This window comes from Eptatretus burgeri, chromosome 11 (assembly GCF_056783735.1).
Source record: "Eptatretus burgeri isolate ZD-2024b chromosome 11, Ebu_testis_v1, whole genome shotgun sequence".
NCBI classification, from domain to species: Eukaryota; Metazoa; Chordata; class Myxini; order Myxiniformes; family Myxinidae; genus Eptatretus; species Eptatretus burgeri.
Window position 1 is genome coordinate 88,594,616 of NC_140971.1, and position 18,108 is coordinate 88,612,723.

Consider the following 18,108-nt stretch of genomic DNA (forward strand, 5'->3'; position numbering starts at 1 on the left):
CCTTCACCCCCCCCCCCCAAAATCACCCCTTCATCCTCAAATTTTCACAATCTCCACACCCTTTCTCCTTACTATCCTCCCCGACTGTATTACCCTACCTTTTCTTCTAGATCAACACCTCTCCCCCTATCTCCACAAACACATCGTAATTCAGCTCAGCATTAACTCTAAATTTTTCTAAGAGTCGGTATTCTTTCTGAAAGGTAGACTCCTCTCTGCTGTGATCAGATTCCATCTTGTCTGCAAAAAATAACATGCTCCCTGCACAACATCCCGTAACGGACTTGCATTGTGAGCAAGATCTTAAACTTGTCTTAAGCTCATTTTGATTGTTGTTTCCAGAAGGGGATTTTAATTTATTTATTTATTTTTACATTATCAACCTCTTTCATTGGTCATTTATTTGCATTAACCCCTTATTGTCCCCCTGGAACACCTTTGGCCTGTGGTCATTCTGGCAGAAGTGCAAGTGTGACTCAGTAATGTCGTACGGGCTTAATTATATCATTCCTTTTTAAGCAGGAATCCTGACTTTGAAGCATTCAGCCAAAATTCCACAAATTATAGCATTGCACTTTGGCTTATCAGCCAAGTGTGTTACACAGTCTCTCATTCAAGCATTGTGTTAATCTGAATTGCTGTCAGGACAACAAAGCATCTGAAGGGTAACACGAATGTTTCTCACAATGGTCTCATTCAGGAATGAAATAAAGGTTAAAGTGTGGCCAAAGGCAATGTTGATGGGTCATGTCTTGTGCAAAACTGAAGTTTGGTGAAACTTTGGATATTAGTTTTTGCCATTGAAATGACACAAACCAAGGAGGGAGACAACTCAGAGGAGCAGGTGCAGACGAACATCTTCTTTTTTTGTATTCAGCACAATGCTGTGGGGTAGCACCATTGGCTGAGGGCACGACAATGCCCTCTGTAGGTTAGAGCAGTAATTTGTAATTTGTTCATGGTGCCGAAGATCGCTCGCCTACTCTTCGCGAAGGAGACTGTGGAATCTTTAGCATTCGCCAACTAATGCCGGCAGAAGGGATTCCCATTTAACGTCCATCCGAGTGGCGGCACACGCATTGATGAATCACCCGGGATGACAGTTTACAGCTGGGTCGGGATTCAAACCTCGGCTAGGCAGCTTAGAGTTGATTGTGCGTACCTCTCAGCCATCCTGTGAGCCCGAGAAGAACATTATTCATGTTAATCGAATGGGAAAATTCGCCAGAAAGTTTTGATGCCCGAGAGTGGTACAAGTTGTGATCGTCCTTCATGGTGGTAGTTGCAGCTCAACTGTTGCACTGCTGCTCCTTCCACCATCATAAACCAGTCAAGGCCAGTCATACTATCATGTCCCTATCTCTTGCCATTACATTGTTCCTCAATCTCTTGAGATGTGATGACAATATTGTGATGAATAGACAGCTATAAGTGAAGGAAACCAGAGAGTAAAAGACATTTGGCAAAATAATGCTTGTGTTATAAGCACATAAATTAATATCACGGATATATTTAACTCATGCGTTACTTGAAAGAATCGATGTGTATTTTGTACATTACACCTTATTAGCCTAGCTCCCACTTCCGTGGCATCCATAATCCACGGTACTTGGTGAGTCCATTCGACAGATATTGACATGCTAACCACCAAAAAGCTGCTTCTATTTGCAAGATTTTACATGGGACAACATGCTCGATAATGAAGTCCTTCAAAAGATCCTTCCCTGACTGTTCTTTCCTGCTTTGACAGACCTCACCCCTGCGGCCTGCCCAAATCATGTTGTCACTGTTTATGTCAAGGACTCCATTCCCCACAACCTTTGCTTTACATTAACCCCCCCATTGTCTCCCCGAATACCTTGGTGTCTCCACTCCTCTCTTAAACGACGTAATGCTCAGTTGCATGGCAGATCGACCGTCACCTTGCAATGATGACTCCTTTCTGCCGACGCAGATCAACGACTAAGCACCCATCCCAACTCTCTCTTCTTCATCTCTTTAAAAAAAAAATGTTTTTTTTAATGAAAGGTCTAAGGCTCATAATGAACCTGCCACTCACACACACATGGACATACTGCACTGATGAGACAAACACTTCACGCAGCCATTGAGCTTGGAGAAGTGCCGTCACTTCCCGGGATACTCTGGATACCACCGACATCACAACAATGGCACCGCTTTTCTCACCACACTCAGCGGGGCATTTCCTCAGAAGGAATTTCCTCCTCCCCGTGGATGCCAACCGATGGTGATTGTCCACAATCTATCCTTTTAAATGTTGAATGTCAAGCAAGGAAGCGGCACGGACCATTTTTAGTCTTTGGTATGTCTCGGCCAACCTCCCAGACTCAGAGTAGACACTTAAACCGTTACACCACTGAGTCTGGTTAAATCTGTTGAAATTTGAACTGCTACCTTTCCACTTGGCCTTGGAATTATATGAAGCCCGATGAGTCTGTGGACATGGCCCAAATGGTGAATTTCCCAACTCTGATCTCTGCAAATTATAATCCTACTTCCTGGACCTGATAATAATGAACTTTCCCTCAAACCTGAGGTTTTTTGACACAGTCTGGCACCCTGCCCTACTCACCAAACTCTCTTCCCATGGTATTCAAGGCCATCTCCACTCATGGCTCGCAGACTTCCTCTCCTGTCGCAGTCAACGTGTGGCCCTAAATGGAGTTCTTTCATCCCCTCTTCCTGTGCAGGCTGGAGTTCCTCAAGGTAGCGTTCTGGGCCCTGTTCTTTTTCTGGTTTTCATCAATGATCTCTCGGACTCTCTGGAAAATCCTCTATTTCTCTTTGCCGATGACTCCACCCTCTGCCGTACCATCTGTCATCCCTCAGACCGGCAAGCAGCAGCTTCTTCGCTCACTGCAGATCTGGATAAAATCACAAACTGGTCCAACACGTGGAACATGTCTTTCAATCCAGACAAATCTCACACTCTCACTATGTCTCTTCGAAAGGACCGTTTACAAAACCCCCCATCCACTTTCTCAACAATCCTCTGGAAGAAGTCTTTTCTTTCAAGCTTCTGGGTCTCACTATCTGCCATGACCTTTCCTGGGAAAGTCACATTTCCAACCTTGCCTCAAAAGCCAGTCGCCGACTGGGAATCCTCCGTCGTGCAAAGTCCTTCCTCGGCCCTCTTGAGCTCCTGACCACTTACAAAGCTTTTGTCCGTAGCCTGATGGAGTACTGCTCTCCCCTCTGGGCTGGTGCTCCTGCCTCCCACCTTTCTCGACTTCACGCTGTCGAAACCAGGGCTTTTAAGATCATTGGCATCTCCCGCAATGAAGCTGAGTCTTTGGGCCTCTCACTCAATCACCGCAGGTTGGTCGGTGGTCTTTCTGTCTTCTACCGACTCCTCTCCAGCCTTGCCCCCCCTGCTCTCTCTGTGATTTGTCCCAACCACATTTCCACAGGTCGCTCAAGGTCCGCCAACAACCCCCTTCTGGTAAAACTACCAAAATCACGAATCACTGCTCATCTTCACTCTTTCATTCCTCTTTTTCCCGCCTTTGGAATAAACTTCCTCACTCTATTCTTTCCCATTCTTCCCTCCAGGCTTTCAAAACAGCTGTTCACCACCACCTCTTATCTTCCCCCATCCAAATCCTCGATCTTTTCTACCCCCGATAATCCACCCAAGCCCACTTCCTTCAATTCTCCTGCTTTCCTCCCTGAAAGTCCCTTTAATGTCCATCTTCCACTCGCCATGTTCCCCGTCCCATCCCCATCCCTCTCCCTTCCACAGTTCACCTGTGTCTGTTCCCCAATGTTTTGTCCCTTCCACTCCCGCCCCTCTTGTCTCATGCCTCCTTGCTGTGAGTTGTGTGTTAGCTCTCATACGAGCCTCGACCAAGGTATACAAAAAAAAAAAAAAAAAAAAAAAAAAAAAAAAAAAAACCTCTCCTGGTCCTCTTCTGCCCCACTTCACTCCTCTGACCTTGTTCTTCAAAAATTACATATCTCTGTAGCTGTAGTTGGGGACTCTGCCTGCATGTCCAATAACAAAAAGCCAACTTCCTCTCATGAACAGATTTATCCCATCTCAGTTGAAGTTATCATCTTCATACTCTCAGCTGCAGAGTCTTGTGGCAAGGTAGTGGCTCTCAAGCAGATCTCAATGCTGTAGTATCCTGTCTTATCCTTTAACGGTGGATATCGAAATGCCCCCAAAGTATTTTATATGGCCTAGTTTTGTTCCTTGCGTATACTTGTGACCTATGTGATGCACTTAAAGAAAGCTTTTCCTTTTTGCAGATGACTCCACATTTTTATGTATGGTGCCCCCATCCCATATACAGACCGGCAGCTGCTGCATCCTTCTCAGCAAATCTGCAAAGGATCATGTGGTGGGCTAACATGTCATGGATGCCTTCTGTCTCTCCAGAAGGATTATCTCGCAAATTGATCTGTCTACTTCCTTGATAGTCACTGGAAGAAGTTTCATTCCTGAAATGTTTGGAGCTCATCCATACTTGTCTCCAAGACAATTGATAAACTGGTTATCCTCCATCAAGCCAAGTCCTTATTCAGGAAATCTGACCTTATGGCCGACAATAGTCCGTTTGCCACTTGTATATGTTGTGTACTCAACCTAAGAGGACATGGGTAGTGCGTCGACCTTTGGGTGTGAATACCTGGAGATCGAAGTTGTCAAACCACGCAAAGATGATGCTGACGGTTCTACACAACCCCATGAACTGGTGGAGAACCTGTGCATTGTCACCTAGTAGACGAGCGGCCGATTTTCGGAATCTCAGGGCCTCCTCTATCAAGGTCGTGAAGCCATGCTCATGAAGGAGTTTGAGAAGTTCGGAACTGCCGTGCCGGTGCAACAATTTGATGGCCAGTCCTAATGTTGTCTGATTTCTGGTTCCTGTAACTTGACTCTGAATTGACTGGCTCAGGCTCAGAGATTTCTTGGTCACTTTACCACCGGAGACCAGGTCCGAAACCAACTTCAACAAACTTGGGCTGGTCACCTTGATTGTGTTGGCCTGTGTAAACTCTGATAGGTCGTAATTGGCACTGCTGTACTTGACCGACCGTGCCTCATGCTTGATCTGCCTCACCACGGAAGCAATGCTCCTCTCATCCGTTTTGTCTACCTTAACTGTCTTGATACTTTGAGCAACGGACTCACAGAAACCAACAATGGCAGCACAGCCATCTACCCGAACAATAATAACATCCTTACTCATGCAGTCAGTCAAATTGCTAAACATGTCACATCGAGCGAGCTTGCCACCTCGATCCGAGTGCAGGGAATGCAGTTCAACACTATTCCATATTCTGGACCTGTCTCGGTTCATGTGCTCAATGACTTCCTCCAGAGCATTTTAATCTGCACTACCAGTTGGCAAATCGGCATATGTGGGGACTTTCGTGAAACTGTTATAGCAGCGGACGTGGTACTTGCACTCAGCAGAAGGAAGATCAGAAACAAAAGCAAGGTACAACTTGATCCTTCTCGTGACATCATCATTACGCTGCTCAGCAACATCAAGGAGCATATCTTTCATAGTTGGGAGTGGGTTACGTTCTGTGTCAAAACGTTCTTTGGTCATACACTCACGAACGCGGTCCCATCTTTCTGGGTGTCTATCATCAATGGGTAAACATTCCTCGCTACAGAACATACAATCACGTTTGTACTCAAACATACCTTTGTCAGCGACCTTAGTATGAGACCTTGTTGTTGTCCTTACACCCTCATCTTCAGCCTTTCTTTTCTGTGACTTTCTCACTCTCTCAATTTTCTCTTTTGATGTATAAGTACAGTCGCAACCTTTGTGGCAGGCTATGCTTGCCGCATCTCCACCAACATCAATAATGTTCTGTAGCTTAGCCTGCAGGTCCCCATCACCACGGGATTTGGCGCACGAGATGAGCTTCTTGATCCCGATCTCAGTGAATTTCGTTTCTTCTCCACCTCCGTGACACACCGGGAGAAGACACCTTGAGTCAGCCATCATACGTTTCTCTGAAAAGAAGAAGAGGTGAGATTAGAATCAATGGGATCGTTCATCAACTATCGAGTAGGAGTGATCTGCAGTTGATGCAGGGGTCAAAAAGTTTTAAACCCCTCAATAGTCCAAAAATGACATTGAACTTGACCATTGACCCTGAATTTGACCCTGAACCACACAACTGACCTCAGAAATCGATTCCTCACCTCAAAATTATACGCCAAAAATGTATCACCCGTGATTGTAGGTTGATTGGTTGAAAAGTTATTTTCCACCTCCGTCCTCGGTGACCATCTTGGATTTATACAAATTATCGGAGTTCCCCAAGGTTGCCACTCCCGCAACCAAGCTAAATTCTTTCAATAGACCCATGCGAGTACAAAACCATCAAAAAACAATACACTTCTCGCAACAACAAGGTACTCAACCTGGCAACTGGACTAAAGGCTGTTGTTCATAGTTCAATGGATTACCGCTGTCCTCTCTCGTCTGGTGCACTTCCTTCACACACCTTTCATTCCCAGATACTGTGGACATCAAAGCTCTCAACGTCATTGCCATCTTCCACAAATAAGCAGAAGGACAGCACTGGTTTCTCCCCCATTGCAGACAGGATGGTGGCCTCTGTTTTCTACCACCTCTCTTATGGTGTTGCTCTCCCTGCTATTTCAGCCTTTCAACCCTCTTCCAGCCTCTCCACGGTTCTTCCAGTAACATTCGCCTTGTTTTCGTAATAAATAGGGCTTACCGCTTAACCACACCCCAACTAACCACTCCCCCCCTCCCCCTGCTAGCCCCAACCCTGAATCAGTATAATCTGATTTTTCCCTTCAAGGCTTCAAAATGGCAGTGCTTCAAGTGCACTGCTATACATTCTCATCTCCCATCCCTTCCCATGATCTATTGTACCCCCATAACCCTGCACTCACTCACCCCTTTCTTCTGAGCGTTACAACCTTTCTTTCTCTTTCCTCTCCCCTTTCATTCATCCACCTGCTCTGTCCAGTTGTATCCCTGCCACATAATTAACCTCCGCCATCTTCGAAGATGGATGGAGGTTACTGTTTTCACCCCTGTCTGTTTGTTTGTTTGTTTGTTTGTGAACAGTATTACGGAAAAACTCCTGGACGGATTTTGACGAAACTTGGTGGGGGGGGTTAGGTATGGTCCAAGGATCGTGCCATTAGATTTTGGACTTGGTCCAAAGTCCAATATGGCCGCTATGGTGGCCATTTTGAAAAAATATTTGAATTTTTGTTTTTGCATTTCTACATGTTTTAAGTGATTTCCAACCCAAAAAAACTAAATTTGTTAGAGAAAAAAAAAACAAAATTTGCAACTTTTTGTCAAAAATATTTCGATTTTATTTGAAAAATATTAGAATTTTTTTTTGCATTTCTACATGTTTTAAGTGATTTCCAACCCTCCCGCCCCTTTTTTTTGCATTTCTACATGCGCATCGATCTGGTTTAGTTTATTCAATCGTGGTTCAGTAGAGTCTGATCCGTTTTGACCTACAATGAATAGGATATCAGGTTCACTTAAGTGACCCAGCAGTATTGGCAGCAGAGGTTATCCACTCTACCGAGTGCTCCCCCTCGAGTTGTCAGTATGTTACCCTCCTATCTTCCATTGCCTTGCTCTTCCATGCACCGAGATTTTTTTGTGCAAGATAGTTGGTTATTCTTGATGTGATGTTGTGCCCTGTTTTGTGGTTTTAAGTCAGATCTGATCTTGCGGTGTTTCAAATCCAGCACCAGACAGTTATGAGGTGAGCATGTCACAGATTCATTTGTTCTTTAGCCCAAGATATGTCCTGTCTTTAACTCTGCCACAGAAGGAGGACAGAGGTGATGTTTTCACCCCTGTCGATCTGTCTGTTTGTCTGTGAGCAGGATATCTCAAAAGGTTGTGGAAGGATTTGGCCGAAACATGGTTGACAGATTAGGTGTGTGACAAGGAAGAAATTATTTGATTTGGTGAATATCTAAATCCGGATCCAGTTATGAGAGTTTTTTTCAATTTTTGGAAGTGATTGTTCACCATTGAGAAATGAGACCAAAAATGATACATCGCACAATATCTCAAAACATGGATGAGTGATGACAAAACTGGGTGGATGAGTTCGTTATGTAAGAAGAACAACCAAATTAGCTTTTGTTCAGGTCCGGATCCAGATCCAGCCTATCAGTGGGATACAAAGCGTAAACTGTTCTGACTGGTGGAAGTATGCGTTCTACCGAGTGCCGTTCTAGTTACCTCCGCCACCGAAGGTGGATGGAGGTTATGTTTTCACCCTTGTCTGTCTATCTGTTTGTTTGTTTTTCTCTCATCACTGAGCAGGATATCTCAAAAACTTGTGGACGGATTCAGACGAAACGTGGTTGGACAGGTTGGGTGTGTGACAGGGAAGAATTCATTCCATTTTGGTAAAGATCTGAATCCGGATCTGGATACTAGACTTTTCAAGGTGATTCTTCCCCATTGAGAGATGGGACCAATTCAATATATATCATGAAAGTTATGGACGGATTATGACAAAACCTGGTGGATGAGTTGGGAAGGTGACAAGAACATGCCGATTAGATTTTGGTGTTTGACAATGATGAATGGTGCGGATACAGATCCGGCCTATCATTGGGATACAAAACGTAAACTGTTCTGCCTGACAGCGGTATGCGCTCCACTGATTAATGTTCTAGTTCATGTTGTTGTTGTGGTATTTTGAGATCTAGGAAGTCCATGTTTTTTTATCAAACACAAATTAATTCCCACAGCCTATATGGCTCGATCTTCTCTCCCATTTACGGCTTTTCATCTTGTAAATCTGTAAGACAGAGTATGAGTTATGGTGTTTTATTGTTTTGGGTGGAGAACATGGTGGTTTGTTTTCTTTTCTGTGTGTATATGTGTGTATTGATATGCATTCCTGGAGAGGGGAGGGGATGTGTTTGCACTCAAGGGGTTATTTGTGAGCATGTGCAAGGTGATCATGCGCCCAAAGCTTGCTGCTGTGACATTGCGTCAAAGCGGCACATTAGCCATGTGCTTTGCTGTCTTACCAAGGAGCCTTCAGGGTCTTCTCTCCATTTTCCTTCATATCCAAATATCGACATCGTCCTTCAGTGAACTTCATAAAGCAGCTTCTTATTAAATTCCATTTCTCGACAGAACCATTCCTCGAGACTTAACTTTGATTAATGTGACAGCAAAAATCAACCTTGTTTGTGTGCTTGGTTTTATAAGTTGTTTATAAAAGCAATATAGGTTTCTTTACTATTTTGTAGTTTTGTAAAATAAATTTGGTATTTGGCAAGATTATAAACTGAACGCGACAATTCAAATTGATGAATCAATTCCATATATATATATATATATATATATATATATATATATATATATATATATATATATATATATATATATATATATATATATATATATATATATATATATATATGTATATATATATATATATGTCTATATACATAAACACATATATATGGATGTATTTTATTTTTTTAAAGCTATTTCGAAGGACATGGATATTTCCTTCTTTAAGTTGTATGTACTGCAATAGCAAACAATATCAGCCCACCAAAAGGACAAGCATAGTTATTTCACCATTTTAATAGTTATGGATAAAACCAAATTGAGCATTACAGTTATAAAACACAAAATTATGAAGACAGCAAATGTACTTACAGATATGGAAAGGGCCAATTCTTCCAAATGAGCCTGCACCAGGACACATTAGCACCATTTTGTGATGACAAGTATCACAATGACCACAAGAAAATATAGAAAGAAAGAAAGAAACCACTTTGGAGACAGACATCACTGAATTTATTTCTTGCAAAGAAAGGGAGGGGGGATCGGTGAAACAAGAAGTGGGAAAAGACCTCAGAATAAGATAATACACACGTGAATGAGTGGTCATGGGATGAAGAGACAGTTTGGAAGGGGACCAGACACATGTTTTGAAGCAGTGAGTGGGGTGAGGGGCGGTCAACTAAACTGGAAAAAAATGAACAACGAAGAAAGCCAGGGAATAAATGTTAGTTGGTCACACCCTAAGCCTTGGACGTTCATATTTTGAGTACAGGAGAGCCTTGCTGTTTGCGTGGGTTACACTCTTGAAAATCTCCATATACCGCAAATGCACGACGCACAAACTTAAGGGATTATGAGGAAAATAGAGTTAGGGACTTCAACGTTCAAATTTATTACTCCTTTTCGCCAAGCTGTACAATTAATTAACATGTCTGTGCATTGTTTTTGTTCGATTTATTTTCATGACTCAAAGTTATTAAGAACATAAAATATAGCATTTTTACCTCTGCCACCGAAGGTGAAGGAGGTTATGTTTTCACCCATTTCTGTCTGTTTGTCTGTCTGTTTGTGTACAGGATATCTCAAAAAGTTATGGACAGATCCGGATGAAATTTTTGGACAGGTTTGGGGTGTGACAAGGTCGAACTGGTTAGATTTTGGTAAAGAACCAGATCCGACTACTTAATTTTTTTCAGTGATTCTTCACCATTGAAAGATGGGTCTAAACTAATATATTGCACGATACCAGGGGACTTTTAGAACTTTTACTCAGAGAGTAGTTAATGCATGGAATGGCCTCCCTGGAAAGGTTGTGGCAGCATAAACAGTGGATAAGTTAAAATTCGAATTCGATAGGTACCTGAAAGTGATGGAGAGAGAGGGGTATGGGGGTGTTGATAGGACTTTTAGGTAGTTTGAGCATTGATGGGTGATTGTGTGCATGTGCACACAGTGCTGTTGGTGGAGGTCTCGTCAAGGGGTGTTGTGTGGTTAATGTGTGTTTTTAACCAAGCTCATGCCCCCTCCCATGAGGGGAAGAAAAAAAAAGCAGACAAAAATTACAAAAACTTAAAATATATAGATTAAAAAATATATATATATTTGCATTTTCTTCTTTCAATCTTGTGTACCCAGGCATGATGGGCTGAATGGCCTCCACCTGTGTCTGATTTCCTTGTATAACTTTCCTTTTACTCACGGCCTCAAAATCACGATCCGACTGGTGCAGCGTAAATCCGGGGATCTGGATGACAGCATCAGGTACAGTGGAGTTGAGCCAACTTTCAGTAAAAATGTATACAGAACAGTCCCGGAAATCTTGCTGAGCTTGTATGTGTGTGGCATGTAAACTCATACATCTTGTCATACAAAGAGTTAAGTACATATTGGTCAGGAAAATGCTGGAGAGTGGTTGGTGATTGCTTCGCTTCTACAGTCTTGTCAAAAACGCCCCCTCTTCTACCCCACTTCCACCCTTTACGGTTGGTCAAGTGGCATGGCGATAGATAGATAGATAGATATGTATGTATATTGTTGTAGATTTCCACCCGCCGGCGTGCGAACGACCGCGTCTAACCAATAGCGGTCGCTTCACCCACCGAACGGACAATCCGGTCGCGGCTTTCCGGATCAACGCCGGAAACCAGCCACGGGTGTGTTTTTAACCACACCACAACCTTGTCCGCACTCTACCCGCACGCTACAGGGTCTGATCGCCAAATCTTCGATTTACCTAATTATTCGCGCGGGTAGGTTACCGAGAGATTATACCTCAACGGGACCGTTTGGAAACGAGCGGCTTAAGCAGCTCGCTTCCTTTTGGGATAACCGAGCGCGGTATTATCGCACAGTCCCGTTGGACCCGATCTCTTTACCGGCTATTTAAAAACCAACTTTATTCCAAGTGCAAGATTGCAGCTCAATTAAGGGAAGAGGACACAACGAACAGGTTTACATTCACACAAGGACATTTATTATAATAAAGCACGTATGCGATTAAACAAGGCAAAACACGTATGCAATTATACAAGTGACAAAAGCACGACAAAAGAACTACGACTGTCTCTACGAAATGCAATGCAAACATTTACAGCACACAAAGCACTTAACAATTTCCTACTTATTAGACGGGCCCACGGACACACATACGCACACACACACACCCAAGAAATGGTGGCAGAGGCCTTTAATAACGGGCTCCAGCTCGGAGGACAAGTGAGCTGAAACCCAGAACCTATCTCGAACCTCTCCACCTCGTGTGGTATTCAAGTTGTTCGGACCCGGGCTCCAGCGAGAGCGAGCCGGATCCAATCGCCGTGAGCTGCGATCCTTCCCGAGCTCCCGCGAATCCTCCCGCGCTTCTCAACACGTGCTGGTGAAACGAGGCACCGATCCTTTCCGTCAATGCGTCGCTTCCCTGAGGAACCACCTCCAAGAAGAGGTCGATGAGTCGCACCAAGCCGGGAACCAAAATGGAGAACAAAGAGCTCCACGAACCAAGGAGAAGAAGCCATCACTCGCAGCTCGAGCTGAGCAACCGGCTTAATTTTCTTCCAAACAAAGCAGCTCGAAGCAAAAAGCTCTCCCGAGCCAAGCAGAAGCCGAAGCTCACTGAACCACCAAAGCAAAAAGCCTCCAAAAAGCCTCCTCCCGAGCCAGGCCTCAGCCGAAGCTCACTGAGCCAGCCGAAGCAAAAAGCTTCCGAAGGCCTCAACGCTAATGCAAGCCAAGTAGGACCCGATGGTCTGCTGAACGACTACTCTCTGCCGAAGCAAAAAGCTTACTACTCAACTCCCGAACACGAACAAAGAAAAGATCTCCTCTTATCCTTCTCCCGCCCTTCCCCCGCTCCCGGCGTGACTCATGACTCATGCCCTCATGCTCCATCCCCCGCTCAGCCATGGGTGGGAGGGAGTTGTTGACATCATGAGTCACGGGACGCCAGGGTTCTTCTTGCTCTTCGCAGAAGAGGGGGAGGGATGTCTCCATTGTTCGTTCCCTAACTATTAAATCGATCCGCGGCGCATCTAATCGATTTCTGAACATTTAAACAATGGAAGGTGAGCTATCTAGGGAACAAGCACTTATTGACATAGCTGACGAAAGGAACCTGTATGTCGTGTGCAATCGAATTCCAAATTCGTAACAATATATATATCTATATATATTTTTTTTCCTCGCTGCATCTTGAGTTGGCTATAATTTCTTCAGGGAGGTTCAAACGTAGAGCAGTGTTCAGACTGAACTCACCATAATTGCTACAAAAGCAGCAATAGTCCTCCTTGCTGTAACACCAATGTCTACTTGAAGAACTTAATAAAATCGATAAAAAAGGTAAAATAAACGGCGCACTCAAGATCATGTCATCCTTGATTGGCACCATCTTTCTTCTTGCGAGACTCTAGAAGAACTTCTCAAACTTTAACTGCTATTGGAAAATTCCCTTTAATCCTTAAGACTCCTTAAGACCGTTATACACCCTTTGCACCTCTTTGACACATTAGACCTTTAGACCCCTTTAGGTTCACCCCACACAAACATCTATAGAGTCTTCTTGCAATAAACAGACTATACTTTTTTTCAACTCCTAATGCTGGGTACTCTGCTCGGTTGAACAGAATTTGCATATTGTGTCACTGAATTGGTTCACCAATCAAAACCTCGAAGAAAATACAGTATTGTTTTTGAGGTTAAAAAAATCTTGCATAAAATCATCAATTTTCTTCAGATTGATTTGAAATTTGAAGAGTTTGCATATTTGGTCACTGAAGGATATTGTTTGAGGTCAAAAGGTGAAAGCTCAAGGTCACATAAAAAATCATCAATTTTCAGCCTATTAACTTTGAATTTGAACAGGATTTGCATATTGGGTCACATAATTGGTTCACTAGAAATAATAACAATCAAACTAGCAACATGACAACATGACACATCAACAGTTTCCATGACAACAATTTCACCCCATTTATTATCAAATGGGTGTTTTTGTGAATGTATTATTACCATACCTCAATCATTTTTCAAGATACCATACTTAAACTTGCACAGCTTATTTGTACGTTTGTGCAGTATATGTGAGGAAAATGTGGTTAGAATTCGTCAAAGGTCAAGGTCAAGGCCATCTGAAACGTGCCAAACACCTATTAGGCCGAATTTGGAAAAAAATGTATCAGCCAAATTTGTTGTGCATAACACTTGATCGGTCAAATTTTCGAAATTGCCAAATTGCTGCTTCCATCGCAACTATTGTTTGTTTGGATTTCGCAAGTGTAGTGCCATGCACGACAGCTTTCTTGTTTTTGTTTGTCCGCACATAATGTGCCAACATAGACCACAATTTTTACGCATTATCTTTTTTCAACCAAGTACCTCAATAAAGTATGTACAATTAGAATGCGAGTACGTCTATAAAGTATGTACAATTAGAATGTGAGTACATCTATAAAACGAGACACACCACACAAATCAACTCCTGGCGATGGTCCACAATCTTTGATTGCTCTTTCTAGTTCTTCCTGCAATTATGATATCATGCAGCTCGATGAAAAATCTATTTTGAAATCGCCAAAATAATTCACCAAGGTGTTTGATGACCATGAAAACAACTGCACAAAAACGATTTTATAGTGCTTTTTCACTTGTATGTCCTATTTTAATAATGAAGTAAAACAATATGGGGTTTGTATTTTTCTGTAAGACGTCCGTTGTACTTTATTTATTTATTTATTTATTTTTTGGCTTGGAAAGATACTTGCTTGGTGTATTAAAATTAACATTAACATTATTCACAATGATGTATCATGGTCCAACATCCCACAGAGAGGTTTGTAAGTTTGATTAATTTGTGAACAGCAATTCAACAATAATGTTACTTAACAGCTGAATTCAGTTTATTTTGTGTGCTCATTTGTCTTGTGATGTCTTATTGAATAACTTGGACTATACAGTGCACTAAGTTTTTCTTGTTTGCTGCAGCAACAGTTTAAAGTGAAAAAATGTGCTGGAACTACATTGAGTAACAAAGGTGGAGTAGGGCAGCTTAGGCTAAACTTCATGAATCCAAGGCCTGTTATTCAGCTCTTCTCTACCAATTCATTGACTTCAATGGAGCTTTGTAAGCTTTTTGATGTGAGCAACAACATGACAACGTCTGCAGGATGCTTTTATGGCTTGGAATATGCTGTTGATGAATGACTCGCAAAGTAGCTTCTGGCCAACACATCTGCGCCGCTCCACGGCACATATCTCACTAGACTTCAGCGTAAGCACACAATCAATGGAAGTGATAAGAAAGACCGCAAATAATACCTTAAGTTTGATCATCAAACAGGCTTCCTTAACACCTCCGCATCCCTCAGATTTTTCATTGCCTTGCGACCGGATGTTCTGAAGTGTGGGTGTATGAGAGTTCGTTGTCTATCTGCCCGTCTGTTTCCCAGGGTTACAACCACAGCCCCCACGCACACGGGGAGCACATGGGCGAGAGGGGCATGGGTATGCATGACGGAATGCCTTCAAGCGCTTTCCTCAGCTCCAGTCTTATGAGTGAGTCCCATTTTTTGTTTTTATCAACATTGCTTTCTATGCTGACTGTTCTTTATTCGTATCGACGTGTTCTCTTGCCTTTTTGTCCCAGCTTCCAGTACCTCAATGTTGTCCCCACATTTTTGGCAGTGCTTTTGGGTTTGTAATGTGACCTGGCCTTGTTCTCAGCATCAGCTCTTTGGATGGCTTCCTCAGCTCCCATTGAATCTATATTTCTGAATACTTGCCATGATTTTGAATAGCATCAATTCAAATTTGACCACACTTGCAAAGGGTTTTTTTTTTGCATTGCATTGCATTGCACACCTGTGCTCTGTCCCACGCTGTTATCCATTTCCAATAGCTGTATTAGCATTTGCTGTTAAATTCATGATCACATGTTCAACTTGAATGTTGCATTCTCAACTTGAATTAATGTTTCAGTCCTCCTTTGTTGCCATCAAGGAACCATTTATTTATTTTGTATACTTTTCCGCCATGTGCACCACATATGCTGACCACCACATTACATGTACACCCCCAACTTCCACCCACCCCCACTCCCTAAACTCACCAGCCCATATGAAGTTTGAACTTCAAATTTATTACATATATATATATATATATATATATATATATATATATATATATATATATATATATGAAGTTTGTATATATTACAAGTAATAACCATCCTTGACCATGTTGTCGAATGTCTGCTGAGAAGGCCCTCACTTTTTTCTTCTCCCCTCACTTTTTCACCTTTATTCACGTTTACGTTCGTTTTCTCCGCAACCACTTGAGTGATTGACACAAAACTTTCAACAAAGGAGCACTGACCCATGGATAATTGTAACATAAAGTTGCATGATGATTGGATGGAAAATGCGGCTGGCGTTCTAAAAAGTCTCTTTATGCAGGCGTGGGTTGCAGGGTGTTTCACGTATCAGGAATAAATGGCCTCGACCCCACTCCGCTCATCCTCAGCTGAATCATGTACATATAAAATATGATACAGTACACGATACAAGGAGATGTTTAACACAACACTGCCACATCTTTGTCTACCGTTGTTAAAGTTTAGGCCAAACAGAAAGTATTTGTTCCCATTAGCAGGTTCCAGTACATAAAAGGTTGGGTATTTTCTTAGCGCCGGAAAAATATCTACATTATGAAGCAAAACCTTTGTTTGATCATTATATAATTGAACAACCTGGTATGCACATTCTGATAATTTTACAACTGTATCAAATTTCATGAAAGTGGTGCTTTGAATTTACTGTTTTTTGTGTCAAATGCCTTTATGGAAAAATGGGAAAAATTCCCACATTCATGGAGTGTCAAATAATCTTGTGCACAGAAACGTATTACTCATCACTTCCCTCCCCCCAGTGCTGTCAACCACGTAATGTGTAGATTGTTGGAATTTTTGCTTTTCTATTGTGAGACTTTGATTGTAAGTGTGAAGAAAACACGAATTGCAATGCAGTCTTCACCCCTGAACCTTCACCCCGTGAATAATGTCATTATATATGAACATGTATAAGAAGGGTGAAGTGGGTACTTGTTTGTGCTTGAGGTTATGGATGTGAGTTGGGGGGGGGGATTTGTTTACAAATTGTTTTGGTCCATGAAATTGCATGGTCATTGATGATGCATGGAACGTGTAAGGTAATTATGTGGGGATTTAAGTTCATTGAAAGAATGGGATTCATACATATCTAGTAGATAAGGAAATTGATTTATTAGGTTAATACAGCACAGGCATGGTGGGCCTAATGACCTGATCCCCACAGGCAAAAAAAAATGGATTTAATTAACGTTGTGAAGTGAATGGTCATTATGAGATTGCACACATTTACAAGATTTAAAAGGGGTTAGTGGTGGGGGTGCTGGGGGAGGGGGGTGTTGGTTCATGCTGGCACATATATGATGCACATGGTGTAGGGATAGGGGGATAGGGGGATTGGGGCGATTGCATATATATATATATATATATATATATATATATATATATATATATATATATATATATATATATGTATGTATTTCTGTAGTATTTTTCCTTTAATTAATTTTCTGTTTAATCCCTACAATTAATTTACACATTTCCTACATTAGCAGTTGTGGTTCGGCTTTGAAATATCTGCCTTTCCCTTCCTGCCTCCCTTGCACACCCCATGATAACCAAGCACCGCCTGCTGTTTGTGTGGGAATTACTGACTGTCATCTCTGAGTGCAGGGGAGGGTTGATGGTTCATTGATAAACTCTGGACAATAAGATGTCGTTTTAACTCCACATTTGTAACTGAATTTTATTTTTGGAAAAGGCAAAAACTATAAAGAATACTCAAGGCACGATTTGTCAAAATCTGGATCTCGAGGGGGCTGGGGAGGGATGTGCCGGCGGTGTGTCCATGCTTTGATTTAACACTCCACACTAGCATAACCCACACTCTGCGCGGAATGTTGGGGTGGGTGTGTTTGAGAAAGGAACTGATGCAAAGTATCAGTAGTAATTTTACTTTAATGCAGTAAGTGGAATACAATGTTCAAAGTACTTCTTGGCACGATTTCACTGTTTCAGAACCATTTTATTTACTTGTTTTTTGTACCATGCACCTCACATGGTCTTTGAGATAATGTAAGCAGAATATCACAGATTATTGATTATATGAATTCACTAATTTTGTATAAATTCACATTGTGCCACGCGCAATAAATATATGGCCCCTAGACACTTTTACAAACCTTTTTACTTCAAAAT

General features: G+C 42.2%; 1 protein-coding gene across 6 annotated transcripts in view; it reads left to right on the forward strand.

The window, feature by feature from the left end:
- Positions 1-18,108, forward strand: part of TCF12 (transcription factor 12) — a 359,298-nt gene that overhangs the window by 114,189 nt on the left and 227,001 nt on the right. For all 6 annotated transcript variants that reach the window (XM_085847283.1, XM_085847284.1, XM_085847281.1 and 3 more), the window contains one exon: positions 15,257-15,362. In XM_085847283.1, coding sequence (XP_085703409.1) covers positions 15,257-15,362 — 106 coding nt within the window. The remainder of the gene's footprint in view (positions 1-15,256; positions 15,363-18,108) is intronic.